The sequence below is a fragment of the Miniopterus natalensis genome, chromosome 8 (genome assembly GCF_054644295.1).
Source record: "Miniopterus natalensis isolate mMinNat1 chromosome 8, mMinNat1.hap1, whole genome shotgun sequence".
NCBI classification, from domain to species: Eukaryota; Metazoa; Chordata; class Mammalia; order Chiroptera; family Miniopteridae; genus Miniopterus; species Miniopterus natalensis.
Window position 1 is genome coordinate 57483741 of NC_142088.1, and position 20410 is coordinate 57504150.

The following is a 20410-nucleotide window of genomic DNA, read 5'->3' on the forward strand; positions in this document are numbered from 1 at the left end:
TAGAAAAGGGGTACCCAGGAAAAAATTACTTTGGAACAAATCCAAAATAATCAATTAACAAGAGAGCCAAAAAGAAATTACTGACCTTGGTTCTATTTCCAAACACAAAATAATACAGTTGTATAACAGACAGTAGTAAGTATGACAATTATAAACTGGCATTCTTCTCAAAGACCAATGTTTTAGCTTCCAAAATCAGAGGCGAGGTTATAATCTATGGTATATGTTATCACTTGATAAGGGCTGCAAAACCTGCCCTACAAGGACCCTTCTATCAGATTGCAAATAGTGATTGGGCAACTTACTGGGTGAATGCTGGCAGCAACACAAGAAAATCAAACCGAAGAACTTTAAAAACGCAAAACTGTCATCTTTTCCAAATAAATACTTCAGTAGAATTAATCATTTTTTCTCCTTACTCCTCTCCCTCCCCCAACACACACACACACACACACACACACACACACACACACACACACACACACACAGAGCAACATTTAACAAATAAATAAAGCAGCTTTGCTTTGTTAGGGAATTTTATACAAGAGTTTGGAGGTCAATTCCGTCCTTAGTGCTTTCTCTCCTCTGTCTCTCTCTCTCTCACACACACACCTTGAACTACCTTCCACCCACAGAACCACTAGAAAGGCCAACGTCTCCCCCTCACACAGCTCGTTCCAGCGGTGACAGCAGCAGGGACAGTGCCAGCTGGCTCATCTTGGGCAGGCACCGTAACAGGACGATAGGTACTTTCACCGAGTTTGGTTTGGTTGTCACTGACTTACCCTCAAATTTGTCAAAACAATAGCAGCACAGAAGACCAACTTAATTGAATCCTTGCCAGTTTCCCTGAAAACCTCACTTGGAAATACACCACTTTAATATGCACAACAGGAAGAGTTGATTTCGTGTAGATTCATGTATTGGAATACAGGAACAGCTAAATATAAAAAAAAATCCATCCATACTGATTTCTTCTAATTCTGCCTAAGAAGTGGAAACCTATCTATTCGATGCCAAGGAGACAACTCAAACAGTCAGAATGATGAGTGAAAATAACAGCTTATTCATGGCAACTTATTCAGAGGCACAGAAATTTGTCAATTACTTTCTCCCCAGGGCTTCCTCTTTCAGCTGCTGGAGTTATCCTGGATTTCGGCAGCAATACCCTCTCCGGGCTTAAGATGGTTCCCTAGAGAAAGGCCATCCGGGTGCCAGCTCCGGTCGGGTCAGGGGAGGGGGCAACCCTTTTCCACTCATCCGACTCCCCGGCGAACACTTCCGAGGGAGTGATGTTCGCACCAGCCGCCGAGACTAGTCGCTGCAGGTTCAATAGCAAACAGCCCAGAGGTGAATTTTATGACTTTTCACATTCACATAGATGTGTCTGAATGAACAGATTCTACATTGCTACTGTCAGATTGTTTTTCTGCCTTGAAGAAATCTGCTTTGCATTTTAACGGTGCCATACTAAAAGGTATACTTTACAGATCCAAAGATGTGACCAGGACATTCAAAATGCTTCCTTGGAGTAATTTGTTTCGGAAAAGTGTTCAGAATGAAAATTTTGAACCCCATAGCAGCACTTGTTTTGTTCCCTAAAAATATAAAGTGTTTATTTTACAGGAAACCAGAGAGTTGCGGCACAGCGTGATCACCTGCCCCCGCGGCACTTGGTCATCCCCTCGGGAATGGCACGTTGGAGCGTTTGCTGGGCCAGTGCAGGGGCTGCCCAGGGACCACCCGGGCCCCGGGCCGGGGCCGCAGCAGTGGTTCCCGGGAGTAAGTGGATCTTCTGTAATCATCTCCTTCAGATTTCTCAGGAAGAGAGAAGTCCAAGCACACATCTGTACACACAGAAACTCTACACGGCTCAAACACCTGAAACGGGCGTACTGCAGATGGCTGGGTAAGCAAGTGTAAAAGAAAAGTGTGTAGGAGGGAGGAAAAAAACAAAGGAATTGGTGATTAATTTCGTCCTTGACATGCTACACGGAGAGTCATATCTGTTGAAAGAGAACCAAAGAGAGAACACAGGTGTTAGAAGACACAAAGGAAATTCAGTCTTCAGTAAAAAAAAAAAAAAAAAAAAAATTTAATTCTAGACATTTAGACCAGATATATCTGATAGAAATACCATGTGAGCCACATAATTTTAAATTTTCAAGTGGTCACATTAAAAAGTAAAGAGAAACAGGTAAATTAATTTTAATAATATAGTATTTCATTTAACCCAGTACATTCAATATATTATCATTTCAATATGTAATCAACATTCCGTGTTGAGATGTTTTACATTATAATGTTATCACTGAAATATTTCCCAGTGCTTTTCCCAGCGTTTGCAATTGGTGTATATCTGACCCTTCCAGCACATCTCAGTTCAGATGTGACCACATTTCAAGTGCTCAGTAGTCACACATGGCCGGTGGATTGGACAGTACAGCCTCCTACTTACTGCTTTTGCTCTAAGTGTTCAGCTCTAACAACAGTCTCCTCCAAAAGTCACTATCTATTGAAACTATAATCAGAAACATGATGCACTTTCTCATTCCTGGGGGAACTCACACCATTTCTCACCTGCTTGCACTTGGGATACAAGGGCAGGTCAGACACAGCCCCTAACCCAGGCTGTCTCTCAAGAAGGAAGTCCCCAGTCCTGAGAGGGGCGTTTCACCTGCACAGGGCGATGGTTACTCAGTAGGGCGCCCCCTGTGATTTCACTCCACTGTCACCATATGCTCTTCAGGTCTCCAGGATGACACAGTCTGGACTGGTCCAGACTCAGAGGCCGGCCCTTTGGACCAACTCCAATGAACTCAGCTTTCAGGAAAAACCTGAAAGGTTCAACTTCGTCACCCCAGCTGGGAGCCGCAGGACTGTCTGTGATCTTGCCTCTGACTTTTGCACAGAGCTCGTGGCGGTTATGGGATGGGGAGGGGACCAAAGGGGTGCGGGGCCTCATCCCTGAGAAGCCTGTGGGACTTGCCCAGCACAGGAAATGTGACAGACACTAAGAAAAGCCCAACTGCTCTTAGGATAAGCAAATGGAAAAGAAAATGGAAATTGTGTGGAAGGGAAAAAAGATTTAAAAATAACTCCACAGCCTATCAAATGTTGTTTTCTGTTTTTGCCTCTTTTTAGTGCTCAGCTGTGGTATGTGTCTCAGATTCCTGCGAGAATGCTCTTCTCTAATCTTCACTCTCCTGATTTATAAGTTGTAATAATGTAAGCAACCTCACGTTTTCTATAAATAAGGATATAAATTAAAAAGAAAAAATCAGGTCACGGAAAGGGATTATAAAAGCAGATAAGCACAAAGTGGGTAAAAAAAAAAAAGAGATACAGAACAAAAATAATAGAAAAAAGAAAAAGAGGCAAGGAACAGATTCTTTTTAAGAATATCACCTCCTAGCTGACACAAAATATATCTGGGGAGCTTATTTGTTAACTGCCGCCTCTTGTTCCAACAGCATAATCACTCACAATTACAAAGCTGCTCATTTAAAAAAGGTTTGAACAGCCTTATACGGTAATGTTCCCACTGTTTTTAGAATCACAGAGTGGTTTTTCTTTGGGAAAAGCATCTTTAATGGTTAGCCCTTCTGCTGAGATTTGCTGCTTATGTGAGGACCAGAAATGGAAAACCTCTGAGAGCCTGGTCATAGTTGTCCTTTAAACCCATTTTGAGCTGAAAAGCAACAGGCCTGGGAACGCTTTCTGAATACACCACTGAAGTCCCCATTTCACTTTCCCTCCAGGCTCCTTTTCCAAGCGCACCATCTCAGAATCACTAATGGGTCCCAGGGTCAGGTGAGATGGTCTTCCTGCGAGCCTGGAGGCAGGGAGGTACTGAGCACATACCTTAAACTGCAGGATTATGGCTTAACGTGATGAGTGCAGCCAAGCCATGTTGACAGAGCCAAACATTAGGCACACAGACTCAGCGGGCGCCTCAATAACTCCAGCAGACCATGAAGGGACACGGTTTCCACGAGAAGGCCTTTCATTCAAATCCCCCACTCCCCACCACGTGCAAGATTCAGCACGTTTGGCTAACAGTTCAGAAGAAACTGGAGGCCACAAAGGAGGCCCAACCTGCTCAGTTTAGTCACCTCAAGGAGGGTGAGAGGGGAGAGCTGCGGCTATGACAGGTTGCTGAAAGGAAAAACATAGGAACTCCACCAATGAAAGGTCCTTTATTAGAAAGATGCTGTTCTCTGTCCTGAGTTAAAGATCTTTATGTGCCCATCTGCCAAAGCAGTCTTTCCAGAGGCCCAAGAAAAACATATTCAGCTAGGACACTTCCATCCATCTTTCAACTACCTGGATGCTCATCTTCTCCGATAAATTTGGAGAGAAAATGGATATCAAGGTAAACGGTTAGTCTCAGGAGAAACTATTTCTGACTGTTCTGATCACACAGGCAGGCCATTGGGACAGGCTGGTGAATCTGAGGACATTTAAAACCCTCTGAGATGATTCAGAATTGTCACTCACGCGCATTCATTCATTCATTCATTCACAGCAGCGCACCTGACCAAGTGACCTGACTGGACTATCCCTGGGTCTCTGACAAACTAGAGATGGTAATTCAGAATGGCAACGGGTGACCAGATTCAGAAGGAAATAAAATCACCTCCTTTAGAAAGGGTGGAGAAGGCTGAAGGAAGAAGCTAATTATATAAGGGTTTTTGCAAGAAGTATTTACAGATCCCCCTACCCCCCCAACTTTGGCTTTTGCAATTGCTTGCAGTGGATTTATGCTTAATCCAAACAGTACATAGTCTTATCTTTTCTTTTGCCTTTCCACAATTCAATCCCCACATTATAAGAATTACCAACAGTCCTTTCCATATCACGACTGAATGGAAGTGGGTTTATCTCACAGGAGCATTAGTGGGACCTGCTGGGGAGGAACAACTTTAGTGGCTCTGAGTTTGTAACTCTGAGGAACACGCTGTCGAGGAGCATTCAAGTGGAGCAACCCATGCACTGGGGATAAAACAAGGATTCCTTTCCTCCAGGTCTTCCATGAATCTTCACATTGAATCTGCAGTGCTAGATCCAAACTCCTGCACTACACAGTGCCCACCTGCAGCTACTCCTGTCCTCTCGCCCTGAAGCCTGCCTGTGTATTCTCTCTGGGCCTGTCCCCACAAACGCCACAACACTGACTCCTCTCTGTGACGGGTAACGTGTGCCAGGGACTCTCTGAGACCTTTCGCTCTTCCTTCACATCATCTCACTCAATTCCCGGAGCAAACCTGTGATGACAGGACTATGAGCAAAGCTTCTCTGGGCCACAGTTTTCTTAGTTGTCAAATGGCCAAGAATCTTGTCTGGAGTGACAAGGTTGGGTTTCCCTCTTATAATTCAACTAAACCACACTACAACAGAACATTGAAGCAGACTCGAGAATCCAGCTGCCATTTCTTAAGCCAAATTGTAGAGATTTGTAAAACATGTAAAACAATGCCATTGTGCTGAGTTTTTTGTTTTGGAAAATAATTATTTTTCATTAAAAATGGCATTTATGTTAACAGTAGTGACATTTAAAATTTTTGTTTTAATTTCCAATATAAAATATATCAATAGATATAACTTGGAAATATAAAAGCTCTTTGAGCCCGACCAGTGTGGCTCAGTGGTTGAGCTTTGACCCATGAACCAGGAGGTCATGGTTTGATTCCTGGTCAGGGCACATGCCTGGGTTTCAGGCTTGATCCCCAGTAGGGGGCGTGCAGGAGGCAGCGGGTCAATGACTCTATCTCAACATTGATGTTTCTATCTCACTCCCTCTCCCTCTCCCTTTCTCTCTCTGAAATCAAAAAAATTTTTAAAAAAAGAAAGAAAAATGGAGGTAGTTAAAAGGTAAACTGAACGGTTATTAAAGAAGCTTCCACAAATAAATAAATAAATAAATAAATAAATAAATAAATAAATACTCTTTGATGTCATTGATACTTTTTAAGAACATAAAGGGTCCCAAGGCCAGGGACTTTGAAAACCACCACATAGCAGATCAGAGGGCTTGGTCCAGGATCTGCTCCTGACAAGTTGTGTGGTCTTGACGGCTAGAATGTAGGATGGGTGGACTAGACAACGATGATGCCATGGTGAACACCGAGCCTGCTCTGTGCCAGGCACTCGTCAGCTCTCTGCAGTACATAGTCACACGTTATTCCCCCAGCCTCCTGTCAGGAGGTAGTGTCACTGGTCACATTTCACAGAGGACACTGGGGAACACAGAGATGAAATAACTTGCCCAGTATGTGGCAAAGCCAGTGCCACTCTAGACCCTGACCCCACAGTCACCCCACTGTCCTGCCTATAGAAAACAGTGGCCCCCCACATGCACAATCTTGTGACTCAGTCTTTTCATTGCTGGGGCTGCAGCAGTAACAAGTCGAATGGCCCAGTGGTTTAGATGTAGGACACCATGTGACATGCTACCAATGAGGCTTCTCAGCTTCACCACCTGTTGGACTAAATCTGAAAGCAAGTCCCAGACCACCCTGCATGCGTGGAGTGAACCCATTTCTGCTGGGGGTAGGTCACCTCGTGCATCTAATATACGTAACATTTTTTATTTGTGATTGGGGTGTCAAAACTAGGAGAAAGGTCAAGGTGAACCCCAGTAACAGTGCAAGATAGGTTGGGTCCAGGTATCTGGAACAGAGGAAAGAGTAACAAGAAAAGACAAAGTAAGTCAGAAAAGTACACAGAGTGTTAAGTGAGTGCCAGCTCGGGAAGCTTGGCCTGAACCTAAGGATACACCAAGGACCAAACAGGAAGGGCCTGTAGTTCCAGCCGTCGGGGGCTGAGAGGGAGCTCCGGGGTGGAGCAGGGGTGGTGCAGGGGTTCAGAGAGGTTGGAATTTTCTCAGTTCAAAGAAAGTAGAGCTGGTAGCCTCAGTGCACCTGAAGTCTAGGGCTTTAGTAGAGGGTAGTGAATGCAAGGAAATGTCCAGGGGCATTCAGAGCACAGGAAATCTGAGGTTTAAGTGCCAGGCTAGAAAACACTGGATTTCTCGTCTTTCATGTACACTTGGAAGTTCCAGTTTGGGTGTAGGTTACTGTGACAGGACTTCTTGTAGTAGAAGGTCATTTGCACATTCCAATGTCTGGGCCAAGGGACAGGTTGGAGATCCTGTAGCAGGTGCACAGGAAACACAGGGTCCAAGGTTTTAGGCCCCTGGTCACAGCTGGCTGTTAGGGGAGGGAAAGGAAGAGGTGGTGAAAGCCCACAGGTCTTTGCTATGTGTCTGCTTTCATCTCACCATTTAAGAAGTTAAAGATGCTATTCTTATTAGCAATAACACATGTATTCATAATAAAGGTCCTGAAGTAGTGAAACCTGAAGGAGACAGAGCCATCCTGCAGCGACTGTCCCTGATCCCGGGAATGGTACACAAGTCAGAGACGCAGGGTCACAGGGGCACTCACGCGCCTCTGAGGGCTCTTTGTAGTTACGTCCCCTGGGTGACTTTGCTATAAACTGCAGAAGTCCTTTTTCAAGGCTGTTTTCTTTATGCCTCCAAACATGAAAAAGCACACAGTGTACAAATGCAAATTGCTTCTTCAAATGTCCTATAAGAACCCTAATGAGTCCCTTCTGACTCTACCGCTGTGATGTTACCAAATAAACTTTGATAAAAGTTTATCAAAACTTTATTAAATAGGATATGGTTTCTAGATTTAATATATATGGTTTTAATAAAGGAGTCGTCCTTAAACTATCGGACCTTTCATCTACATCAGCACAGTGAGAGGTGTCCTGGGTCTTTGGTTCATTTCATAATATTTTCACTTTTATGCTTTTCTTGTCACAAAAATCTGAAGCATTACTATGTGCATACTGCAGATGATCCAGCTGACCGCCCTGTAACCCGCATTCCTGAGTAAGCCCCACACTCGTTATATGCTATTACCAAGCTGGTGACTTTAATCATCTTTATTAAAGAGGAAAGAGCTGCCCCGCCAGGCATGGCTCAGCGGTTGAGCGTCGACCTAGGATCCAGGCGATCGGGGTTCGATTCCTGCTCAGGGCACATGCCTGGGTTGCGGGCTCGGTCCCCAGTCGGGGGCGTGCAGGAGGCAGCCGATCAATGACTCTCTCACCATTGATGTTTCTATCTCTCCCTCTCCTTTCCTCTCTCTGAAGTCAATAAAGATACATTTAAAAAAAAAAGAGGAAAGAGCTGAACCCTGTAGGAAAATGATGTGTTCCAGGCATGAGAAGACAGAACATGAAGGCACGCTACGATTCTGCAGTGGTTTTAGCAGAGAAAGGGGGTGAAAGTTGAGCTGTATCATGGCACCGGGAAGTGGCACAGGCGTGCCACACCCTACAAGAGCGCCTGCCCTGCACCTGGCTCTTTATGCTCAGCAAAGTATCATCTTTCATTAAATTATATTAACGTTGGTGGTTTACATTTCTGATTTGTGGTTTCATTTTAATCTAGCTTCTAAATTTGTTTTTGACTTGATAGTTGTGTAAGATCTGTAGGTGTAGGGAGTGTATACAGTTTTAAATTTGCAAATACTTAAATATCATACTAAAATAATTTAAACTCTGGGACTGTGTGAGAATTTTTTTTCTTTAAAAGTATTCTATTTACTATTCACATTTGAGAAATAACGGTCTAAATATAGAAAAACAGAATAAGACCATCCTGCCGCAAAGCCTTTCAGAAAAAATCTGAGGTTTCAGCAGTGCCCCACTGGCGCCATCTGGTGGGCACATTTGAACAAGCGCCCACTGGCCTGCTACAGTGGCCGGGAAAGGAAGCCACCAGAACCAGAGTTAGACAAGTGCTCCAGTGGTGCTACATTAAATGTGGGGCCTCAAACAATGCCTGAGAGGCCTATCTGACACCTCCTCTCCTCTCCAGCTCGCAGCCCCGTCTCCCCACCTCCCTCTCGGCTGCTGTCCTGGCTTCTTACCTGCTAAAGAAACAAGCACTAGGATGACAGCCCTTTCACCCTCCCTGTGACCCTGCCCATCCAGTGTCTGTACTCAGCTCTGCCTTCACCACTTTGGGTGCAGTGTCACCCCCACCCTGGATCACAGGGCTTCTCATGTAGCTAATACTTCATACCTGTAATTCTCCTACATTATCCACGTTCTCCCTCAGCTGGATGCATACCATCCTCACACAGATAAGCCATAATAGCTCCCATCTTAAAAAAGAAATGCAAACCCCGTCTTAACTCCACATCCCTCCATTCCTCTGCCCATTCAAATAAACCTTGAAGCTGGTGCAGGTGCTGACTCTACTTCTCCCTCCCCCCCCCCCCAATTCAAGCTGATTGGGCCACAACCTCCTCTGCTGAAGCTGCTCAAGGTCACCATCCTTGGGCCTTCGCCAACCACCCAGTCTCTGTCGCCATCTTCCTCCAGTTCTGAGCAGCCTTGACACAACCGACCACCTTTTTCTAGAAACCAGTATCCACTTGACCTCCCAAACCTCACCTTCTCCTTCTCAGACCCCTTTGCCGGTGCCACCTCCTTTTTCTGACCAGGGCCTGCCTAACTCTCCCGCCCTCTGCCTCCACCCGCACTTCCTCCAGGTTACCTCCTCCAGGCCGGCTGCCTTAAGCACAGTCTCCAGGCCGCGCCTCCCCACCACCGCAGCCCTGACCTTTCTCCTGACCTGCAGACGCGCCGATCCAACAGCCTGAATGCACCATGTGGAAGGCAAGCTGGGTTGGATGTCCAAGGGGCATCTCATCATCAGGATGATGAGAGCCAGACTTGCAGTTTTTCCACAAAAACTGCTCATAACCCAATTTCCCCAGTCATTCTAAAGGTTAACAATATTCACCTGGTTGCTAGGACCCAAACACAGGAACCACTTTTGAGTCCTACCCACACCTCCTCCCCGCCCCTCCACCCTCAGCTCTCACACGCAGGCTGACCCTGCCCACTTGCCACCACCACCTTGGCTCAGTGCCATCCCTTTCCACGTGGACACCAGCAATAGGCTCTTGGGGGTGCCCCTGATCTCATGCTCACCCCACCCCCTTCCTTCCCCCAAAGCCCAGCCCATAGTGGCCCTTTCCGCTCATGAACCGGCTCCCACCATTTCCATCCCAAATCCACCCAAATCCATCCCAGTAGCCCTGCACACTTAGATTACACTCTGAACTGCTCACCTGAACCTCAAAGCCTCAGTTATCCAGCCCCCACCTCCCTCCCCAACAACTGGAATCAAGACGGTCTCCACTGTGCTCTGTGCTCCAGCCCCATCAGCCTTCCTCGGCTCTTCGAACACGCCACAGTCACGCCCACCTGCCACAAGGGTCTGTGCTCTGCCCCAGGCCACGGCCACTGGGCGGCTGGCTCCCATCATTCAGTTCTCAGCTTGAATGTCAGGCCCTCTTTCTAAATAAGCATCCCCCATCCCTATTCTACTACCCTGTTTTTATCTTACTCAGTGCATTACCACTATTTGAAGTCACCTTGCTTGTTTGCAGTGTCTCCCCCATACGAGCAGATCACTACACAAGAACAGAGCCCTCTTGGTCTCACTCACTGTTAAACCAAGCACAGAGCAGGCTCTCACGCCCAATCCCATTTCATGGATCAGGAAACTGAGGCTGAAGGAAATCAAGCAAACTGGCCCGACGTCCCATAGGAGTAAAGCCATGGCCAGGGCCGGAACCCACCTCTGGCCAACGCCATGACCCATGTCCTTAGCTTGTGGCATATACTGTCCATGGCCAGCTATGGGGTCTGAAAAAGACAGTCCCCCTTTCCATGAGGCAGACCCCCTATATTTAAATTTGATTTGATAAAAGCCAGCATTACCCTGAGTTCTTTTGATTTCTACACCTTGACTTGGACATCTTCAGTTCCTCTGAAACCTTGAGAATAAAGCAAAATACTCATTGTGATTGCATTTCCCGAAATGAAGCAGAAGGAATTCCGAGAGATATCCAGACACTGCCCGAGTACGAGTGCGCCGGTCTGGGCCCACAGAGCGCTGGGGGGGAGGCAGCTGAAATAATTTCCACCAGCACTCGCATGTTTCAGAGGGAGAATCCCAGGATCCAGAAAGGCGACTTCAGTGTGACCTCGTCTAAACCATGAATCCCACATTTCCAATTATTTCTTTAGAAATGACTTGGCATTTCCTCACTTCCAATCATACTTCTCCACTCCCTGGATACGATCCTTTTTGTTTACCTGACAAACGCCTAGTCTTTTCTTTAAAATAGTCCATGTTCTTTCCTTAAAAATAGTCAGTGTTCTCGTTCATAACTTTTCGATAAATGAGAGCGTCATTAAAACCCCTTATATCTGCACATAGAAGCAAACAGGCTCCTCAGACACGGGCCTTCTGCACTGAGTAGCTATAATCTACTGCTACAGAGACTAAAAAATATTTTGTAACAACTGTGTGAAATAAAGGAGATTATAAACCAACATTTACCAACTGCCTACTATGTACCTAATTCAGTACTGCTCATTTATACTAAAAGCTGACATTTTGTTTTATTTTTTAAACATGTTTTTATTGATTTTAGAGAGAGAAGAAGGGAGAGGGAGAGAGAGAAGCATCAATGAGAGAGAAACATAGATCGGCTGCCCCTCTGCACGACCCCTACTGGGGATCGAGCCCGCAACCTGGGCTTGTGCCGACCAGGAATCAAACCCGGCAACCTCCTGGTACACGGGACAATGCCCAACCAACTGAGCCACGCCGGCCAGACCTAGAGGCCAACATTTTAACTGAGCACTTGCTATACGCCAAGCAGCTTGGAAGCATGACCTCATTTAGTTCTCACATCAATGCCAATGACCCAGGGAAAGGACTCTCCCCCCCTCACAGAAAGGAAACCAACCCTGAGGTGAAATAACTTGAAGGATGTGGAAGACCTGACACTGACCAGGCCTCTTGTCCAAAGCCAGACCTGCAGCCATCCTGCCATCCTGACGACAGGAAGGGGGCCTATTCATGACATGGTGAGAAAAGGCCCCAGCTACAGGAGTTGTACGAATGTGTAAAGTAGGTCAAGGAGGTTTCAGATAAAATACTCAAAACCACTCTTAACACTTTGAGTAAAGAAACAAGCAAATCACCATGGTGGGTGAGGGCAGTTCTGTTACTTTGAAAGTCTCACCAGACCTAGTGATTTCCATCTTCAGTGAGAAGACGATAGGATGAACGGATGAACGGCCAACACCGGGCTGTGTGTACCTCACATACACTGTAGGTCTGGCCGGCCTCCAGGGCAGCTTTAGTAAAGGGACCACCCACTGCAGTCTCTGGACCCAGGGTCCCCGAGCTGGTATACTTGCTGAGAGCTTGCTGGGAGCCAAGCATGGACACCTGTCTGCATGCTCACCTCAGGTGGGGTGATGCAGGTACTACATCCAGCACAGCTCTGCTGCATGCTAGGTGTTCAACAAACGCAGGGTGCTGGGGGCCCACCAGCATCCGTCTCCCTGTCCTCAGCCAAAGAACACTACTCTTATTTGAGCAGTGATGTGCCCAGCCAAAGACCATGTTTTCCAGCCTCCTTTGCAGCGAGGCATGGCCAGAGGGATGTGGGCACCAGGGTTGCGAGGGATATCTAGGAAGGCTGCTCAAATAAGGACACTGATTCAGTGGGAGAGCTGCTTTTGCCCCATCTCTGCTTCCTTTCCACTTACTACACTCGGAACATAAATTGTAGAAGTCATTTTGTGGCCTTGAGATGACCTTGAGGAAGGAAGGTACTTGCTGAGAAAGGTGAGTCTACATTTAAGAGGCTAGCTTTCTGTTGTGACAGACCACCTCAAATTTCCTTTATGTGACAGAGAAATAAACTTCCATCTTATATAAGTCATAATTGCTTTAGGATAGTAGTTCTCAAACAAAACCACCTGGGATACTTGGTAAAAATACAAAGGTCCAGGTCCTACGCTCCTTTGACAAGCCCATCTCTGGGTGCCAGACGGTGCCGACAGGCGCTGTAGTTCGAGAACCAGTGCTTTAGGCTTTCCTGTTCTGAGCCGCCCAACTTGACCTTCCAGTTCCCTTCCAGTGTCAACCCTGATACTGACCACATGACAGTCAAAAGCAGTTTTATAGCATCAGACTTTATTTTGTTTCTGATTGGAAGTAGAGGTCAGATCTGAATGGGGTGGCCCACTGCCACGGTCATTTCCTATCGTACCGGGCAGGTGTTGGTGGACCTGCTGCCTGCTCGCTGTTGCCTCCGCCTTCCCCCCCCGTCCTGCTCCCTGAATGATGCCCGGGTGGGGCCACCAAGCTTCCTCCTTGGAATTTTAGTCTGAGCCTGAGCAACGCTGTCAGCTCCCGAGTGAGGCTCCAGCCCCCATCCCACTCACTGTCCTTACCTCAGTGCCAAAAGGGCTGGACAGAGCTGCTGCCCCGGTCACTGAGGCTGTGCTGTGCAAACTCGCCCTTGTCGCGGGCTAGCTTCCTGGTGAGGGCTTAGAGGTCAAGGACACCTTTCGGACCCACCTCCTCCCATCCACAGGCTACTGGTTCAAAGTCAGAGTTTCGCTAAACAGAGTTTTCTGGCCACCTAGCTGCCTGTCTGCTCTACTAACCAGTAACTCTTTTCTCTTCTCGGGCACAAACGGGCAGGCTTGTGCTCCTTCCTTCTCTCTTCCAAAGAGTATTACTTTTTTCTTTCCTTTTTGCTGGAGAACAGCACTGGGCATGTGGGCTGTGGACAGAGAAGTTTACAGCCCACTATCCCGAAGGAAAAACTGGTCCGGACCCACCTAGATATAAATTGGCATGTTTCTTTAGAACGCCACTTGCTGAGTTCAGATGGTAATTATAAAAATATGACTATTATCTGGCTCTTTCTTTAGAGTCATTCCTGAGACTTACCCGCCCACGTCTGTCTGTTCTGGGTAAAAGCAACTGACAAACGGGTAATGCCCTTTTGGATGCCAGCCACAGAGGGGAGTCCCACAGACAAAAGAAAGCCCAGGTGAATCATTCACCACACCCTCTCCTGGCCCTGCAGGGACCCTGGCGCCAGGTGGCCCCCCCTAGAAGACCCAGGGCTCCAGACTGAGAGGGACAGGCCCTGGTCCCTGACCCCTGACCCCTGACCTCAGGGGTTGGGGTGGAGCAGAACTGTCTCCTGTCTGTCGCAGGTCCTCACACACATGAGAGGGAGCCAGGCAGGGGCAGGGGTCTGCCCCAGATGGAAACCACCCAACACCAGGACTCACTTCTCATTTATTTCTGGTAGTGGGTGGAGTTCGATGAGACGCCTCCTCCCCCTCGGATGGCGTGAACGGCCGTTGGAGATGATGCTGGATAGTGTCCTGGGCGGATGGGCTTGGCTGCATCCGACCAACAGAAAGAAGAGAAGGGACAGTCAGAAAGGGTTTCAACAGCCACACCCAGGTACCTTTAGGCCACGTGTGAAAACCAAGAGACATCATTCTTGTCAACATTACAGCTCTCAACCGCTGGAGTTTCTGAAAGCAGGTTTGCCCTCCTGTGAGTACAGTCAGCTAATCCAGAGCATCCAATGTTTAGAAGACAGAAAGAACTTACACATCAGTTATTTTAATTCAGATTGAGGAAATCAGAAACAAAGGACTTTCAATTTTAGTCTGAGGCCAATCCCTAGGTCCCCATGGGTCCCAAGGGCCCCTGAAACTGGGTGCAGAATTCTGCCTATGATGCACTTTTCTGGGGAGAGGGTCCTTAGCCTTCAGTAGGTTTTCAAAGGGTATAAAATCCAATACATGCAAAAGGTGAAAAAGTCCAATGAGCCACTAATCTAAAGTATAATCTAAAAACTAGAAGCATAAAGTTGCTGGATTAGAAAACATTGGAACAGCACTACCTGATGGGCAGCAATATTGCATGCTATTGGAGATGTTTCAGTTTTGTAAAAAGCCTCTAGAATATTCCCAAATTCCTTTCACTCCTACAGCTCTGTCTGGGAACAAGACTGAGCAGCTACATTCTTTCCCTGGAAGGCAAAATGCCCTAGTCCGGGCCTTGAAGGGGCTAGAGTCCAGCCCCCTCCCCAGTTTAGAACCACATGCGCTCACTGATGCCAGGCCTGGGACCCAGGACATTTCCAGATCTGCACCTGCAAGCAACATTCCCTGAGGCTCCTGCTACCTACGCTCCTCATGGTTCCACCCATTGCAGGACAGAGGGGCCTTCAGGCCATCCTGAGAAATAGCTGTCTACTCTCGTATATCTGACAGTGTATCTGTTTACAGCCCAACACATTTGCCTACAGCCTAGGCCAGCCGGCCTCTCTGCTCAAATCAGCAGCTTTGAAGGCCACAGTGTGCACTGGGATCTCAGTGTAAGGAAGTGTGTGCCCACGTTCCCTTCTCCCAGGGTGGGCACAGGGTGCTGGGAGGCGCGGCCGGCCTAGGCCCTGCAAGCCTGACCGCAGCCCCTCACCTGATCCGGAGCAGACACCCAGGCGGCCTCAGAGCGTCAGTGCTTCTGGCCGTGGAGTCCTCACCGTCTAGCAGGGGCCCAGGTGAGGGGCACACACGGCACGCGCAAGGGCACGTACCAATCTGGGCGGAGTGGGCCCTCCGGGCCATGTTCTTGGCCCTCACGGCCTCCTTGATGCGGTCCACCTCCTGCTGGTAGCGCTTGCGGTCCCACATGGCGTTCTCCTTGGCCTCCTTCAGCGCGCTCTCCAGGGCCTTGACGCGCTCGGCTGTGGCGCGCAGACGCTTCTCCAGCTTGGGCAGCTCGCAGCGCAGGTCGGCGTTGTCCTGGACCAGCTGGGGCGGGAGGGGAAGGTGGGAGTTACCAGAGGGGCAGCGGGCACAGTGACTGTGACAGGACGGCAGCCAGAAGCGGACTCTGCAGCTGACCGACCACCCCCTGCCGGGTGGAAAGTCCATGGCCATAAACTCTGGGAGCAGCAAAGGAAAATAAAAACCCCGCACTCTGGGACTCCAGTTTACTAACTACATGATTCACAGGAGTGAGGAAGGGAAGAGGGGTGTAGGGTCGAATTAAAGCCTGTTTGGGTCACAGGAAACTTTCAAGCTCAGGCAGGATTCCCTTCCTGTCGCCCGAGTGGATGGGGAGGAGTGGGAGAGCAGAACTCTGACGTCAGCCGGTGAACTCTAAGAAATATAAAGCAAAGGTGCTCGGGGGACGGCATGTCCCAGACTCTGTGACAACTTCCTTCCATCAGGACCCACTGTCCACAGCAGCATGTGGTGGGGACCCCACTCTGCAGCATATCCAGAGGCTAACAGGTAGCTCGGGGGTATCGCTCTTTCTTTCATCACCTAGGACCCTCAATTAAGAAGCAGCAGGCTCGCCTGGGTCAGGAGGGGCCCAAAAGCCAGTGCTATCATTTCCTGGCCGTCTGACTTGGTGCAAGTCATCTCACCACTAGGGTTTCTCATCTATAAAGAACATGAGGGGACCAGTTTGGGAATACAAGTGTAAAACCAAGTTTTGAAAGTCAGAATGGGCTATACAAAGGCTGAACTATTGCTGGGTCAACACCAGTGTCCGTCACTAGTGTGTCCCCAGCACCAGTTTCAGGCTGGGCAAAAAGGTTTTTAGTAAATATTCCTTGAATCCATAAATAAAATGATTACTGAATGTCAGAGCCCTATTTCCTGACAGTTTTTACTTTCATATTTCTATCAACAATCTGAATGACTTCAACCACGCTGAATCTGTGGCCCTCCCTCTGTGGAGATGGAAAAATGCCATCACCAACAATGGTGATGAGGGCTTAACCGGAGTGTCAGAAAGAAATGACATCCCTTCAGCCGTGTGGCCCATAAAGATGGACCATTTCCATCATATCCCAAATCTTTAGGATTTAGAGAAAAAAACTCGTGAACATTCCAGCATTCAAACAGAAAGGAGGCCAAGAACCTGCCAAGTCACCGTTGGTCTGGACACGGTCAGTGCTCTCTAGGACTCTAGACAGACGCTAGGCCATCACAGGCACCTGAGAGGGTGCCCAAGAAACAGAGCAACAGAGCAGGGAAGGGCCAATGCCACTCCCAGTTCTTCCACCCAGGGCCAGTCCGTTTCCTCGTCTGCAAAAGCAAGGGGCCTGGACCAGCTCGGCGGTGTCCAGTTTGCCTTCTGTGGAGCCTCGGAGTCCACAGAGGAGCCTCGGAGGCATCCTGAGAGACACCAAAGCCAGCTGGGGACTGAGGTCGGGACTGCAGGTGGCGGGAAAGGACAGAACCCTGAACATCCCACTCCCCAAAGCCCACAGAGCTCAGGCTCAATTCCTCGTATTGGCTTTGATGAAATACAGTGTTTCACACGTCAGGGAAGTCACGGAGGACTGAAGGATTTCAGGGGCCGTTCTGGCTCCTCGATCAGAGCCTCTGCCTGCACTGCGGCCAAGTCCAGCGGGGTCCCGTCCAGGCGAGAGAGCCGCAGGAGGCAACGGGGCAGCTCCCCTACCTGTTTGTGAACCTTCGTGAGCTGCTCCAGGTTGTTCTCCAGGAAGGAGATTTTCTGCTTCTGGGCAGCACTGCCCCCGCTGTCGTCGCTGTCCAGCTCTACACTCTGCACCAACACCAAGGGTCAGCGAGCGAGCCTCCACACTGCCCACCCCCAGCCCAGCGTAGCGTGCGCGATACGTTCTCAATCTCCTTTAAAAAGATTCCCAATTCCACTAACGGTTATTCTGAAAACGAGAGTAAACAGGTTCTAAAAGTTTAAACTCAACGACCTTCTCAAGTAAGTTCTTGGTTGGTGTCAAAAGTGTTAGAGGGCTAGGAAAAACCTTCAGATCTTCTTTTGAAAGACACGGATTAGTTCTCTTTGTGACATAGACCTCTCCCTGGCAGGTAGATAAATACTTTGCAAAAGGGACTGTCTCAAAACTCATTAAGAGCCGATGTGAAAACATAAACCCAAGATCTAAAGTTGATTTCAAACATCACAGGTGGGGTTCGTCACCGAGCTGTGGGCAAGTGTCCATGCTCAGGGGAGGTCTCAGCGGCTCTGCCTGTCCCTCCAGCTTCCACTTCCATAAAATTCCTTAATGAATTCACTTCAAAATAGTCACACTGCATCTGAGCCCTGGGTGAACTCTTCAATGGATCAGGACTTGAAAATGGAAAAAACAGAGCCCTGCTGGTAGCACCAAGCTGAGCAGACGGGCAGGTAGGAAATACACATGCAAACAAGAAAATGGAGAAGTGTACCTCTTCTCCCAAGGGGTGCTAGCTGTGTGAGCATCTCAAACCTGGGTCTCCTCAGTCTAAAACAGAGGTTCTCAAACTTCCCTAGAGCAGGACTTGGAACCCCAGCCTCTGAGTCAGGGGATCTCAGTGGGTCTGAGAATCTGCACATCCAGCAGTTTCCAGGTGATACTGGCAGATGACCACACTTGAGGACCCTCTGTCCTTCCTCGAGTTTTATATCATGAAATCAGGAAAGTCTGATCTCCAGCTCTTCCCCTCCCTCAGATCACCTTCCTCTCTCACACTGAGCCTTTCCAGTTCTTGTCACGAACTCTCCCATCTCCCTCTCCATCACCTCTGCCCTGACCTCTCTCTAGCACCTGGTCCAGGTCCTAAGGCCATTTCTAGTCTGATGACTGTGGTCTCTACCTACCTGCCTGACCATTGCCATTCAGGCCCTGAAACCTCCCATCATCCTCTACCCCTTTCTTGTTTTTATTTCCAGGCTTCCAAACTTGCTAGAACCACGCTGCCAGCGGCCACGGCAAACCCATGCCCTGACCCTCAGCTGGACACTCACCCACTACTCAGCAGTCCTTCTACTCAGCCCTGGCACGTTCCCCGCCACCTGCCTGAGCCCTCTCCAGTCCCCATGGGCTCTCCATTCTCATCTTTCTGCAGGGAGGACGGAGCCTCCACACTAACTGAGATCGAAGCTGTCAGATGCCTCTTTCTACTGTTACTATTTCCCTGCAAATGTCTGCATCTTGGCCTCTCCACTTCTCTCTGAGAATGTGTCCCATCCCCTTACTAAGCCTAACACATCCATCTATCCTAATAATTCTGGCTGTATCAATAACCTCTTTTTAATATATTTCACCTCTTTCCCTTGGCTCCTTCACAGACATGCATGCACACATACGTCCACACATGTGCATGCACATGCACACACTTTTTTAAGTACAGCTTCTTTCCATCCTATGATGCTTCTGGATATGGCCCATGGCCCCTTGTCCATCGCTGTTAAACATCTTAAAGATGTTGCTGCTTCCACCCTCCTCCCTCCTTAAACCTCTTGAGGCTGCTCTTGGGGTTCTCCATACGGTAACTCCCAAGGTCAGTGTGTGTGGCATGAGAGTCGAAGCTCAGACTCAGAAGGCATACAGACCTGCTTTCCAGTCCTGCCTCTGGCTCTCCCCAGCTGTGCAATGTTGGGTAAGGTATTTACCCTCTGAGCCTATCTCCACATCTGCAGCACAGAACACTACGAACCGCTTACACGGTTCTTGGGAAGAGCACACAAGACACTGGGAGTTAAAGTGCTTCAGACACTCTGACCGGGCCCCAGTGGCCTCCTAACAGGCAAATCAAGGGCTCCCGCCTCTGCCTTCTCCAGGCGTCTGGCACTGCCCAGCAGGCTTCGGGCCGCGCCGAGACCTCCTCTGCACTGTCCCTGCAGCGTGCACACTGGCATTCCCACCACAGCCAGAGAAGCAGGCGTTCACTTGAAATGGAGGCCAGCGGAAGGAGTGTGCCTTCCTTTTACTAAGAAGGAAATAGGAGACGGCAGATGTTCCTAAGTAATTTTTGCCTCTAGCACATTCTTTTAATAACATTCGCTGCCATGAAGTAATTAATGTTTAAGCATAACTGGCCCCAATTTAAGCAACTAATATTTCATCTGAAAAGGAATTTTTCTGGCCATCTTTTCTTCTCAGTCTCAGTCACCCAAAACAGAACTCACTTTTTTAACCCGGGCAGTCAGATCCTGGACGAAGAGCTTGCGGAGGTTATGCAGAGTCTGCAATTCCCGAGACTAGAAGAGAAGATTGTGAAGATGCCACGTGAGTGGGGGTACACACCTGGCACGAGGCCACCTGATCCCTGAGCCCACGGTAGGGGCCGTGGTGTCCCCACACTTCCTCTGACTTGCACACCACACACGTCCACCCCACTGACCTGGCATTGTCTCAGCACCACCCCAAGGTGCAGAGACTGGGAACTCACTCAGTTGAACTGCAAACGGGAACAACACCTGCTCATCTGCTGTGTTCTAAGTGGAACCTTTGCTTTCCCCTTAGCCACAAAAACCCTTAAGTTTTCTGGCCAAAATCCCTAGGGGTATGTCACCAGAATGGATTCTTTTTTCCCTCAAATTACTCACATGCACATTATATACAATGTCAACAAGGTTAAATGAAAAGTTAGCCGCACATTCTCCCACCCTAACTGACTAACGGTCTTCATGTTTCTACACCGCCCTGGC

The 20410-nt window shown here is 48.4% G+C and overlaps 1 protein-coding gene across 1 annotated transcript in view; it reads right to left on the bottom strand.

Moving 5' to 3' along the window:
• Nucleotides 1-457: 457 nt before the first annotated feature.
• KIF5C (kinesin family member 5C) overlaps nt 458-20410 on the bottom strand; it is a 143985-nt gene continuing 124032 nt past the window's right edge. Inside the window, exons 22-26 of the mRNA XM_087819861.1 lie at nt 19889-19960; nt 17417-17521; nt 15531-15747; nt 14209-14322; nt 458-2006 (exon numbers count right to left, since the gene is read on the bottom strand). Coding sequence (XP_087675987.1) covers nt 14216-14322; nt 15531-15747; nt 17417-17521; nt 19889-19960 — 501 coding nt within the window. The 3' untranslated portion in view covers nt 458-2006; nt 14209-14215. The remainder of the gene's footprint in view (nt 2007-14208; nt 14323-15530; nt 15748-17416; nt 17522-19888; nt 19961-20410) is intronic.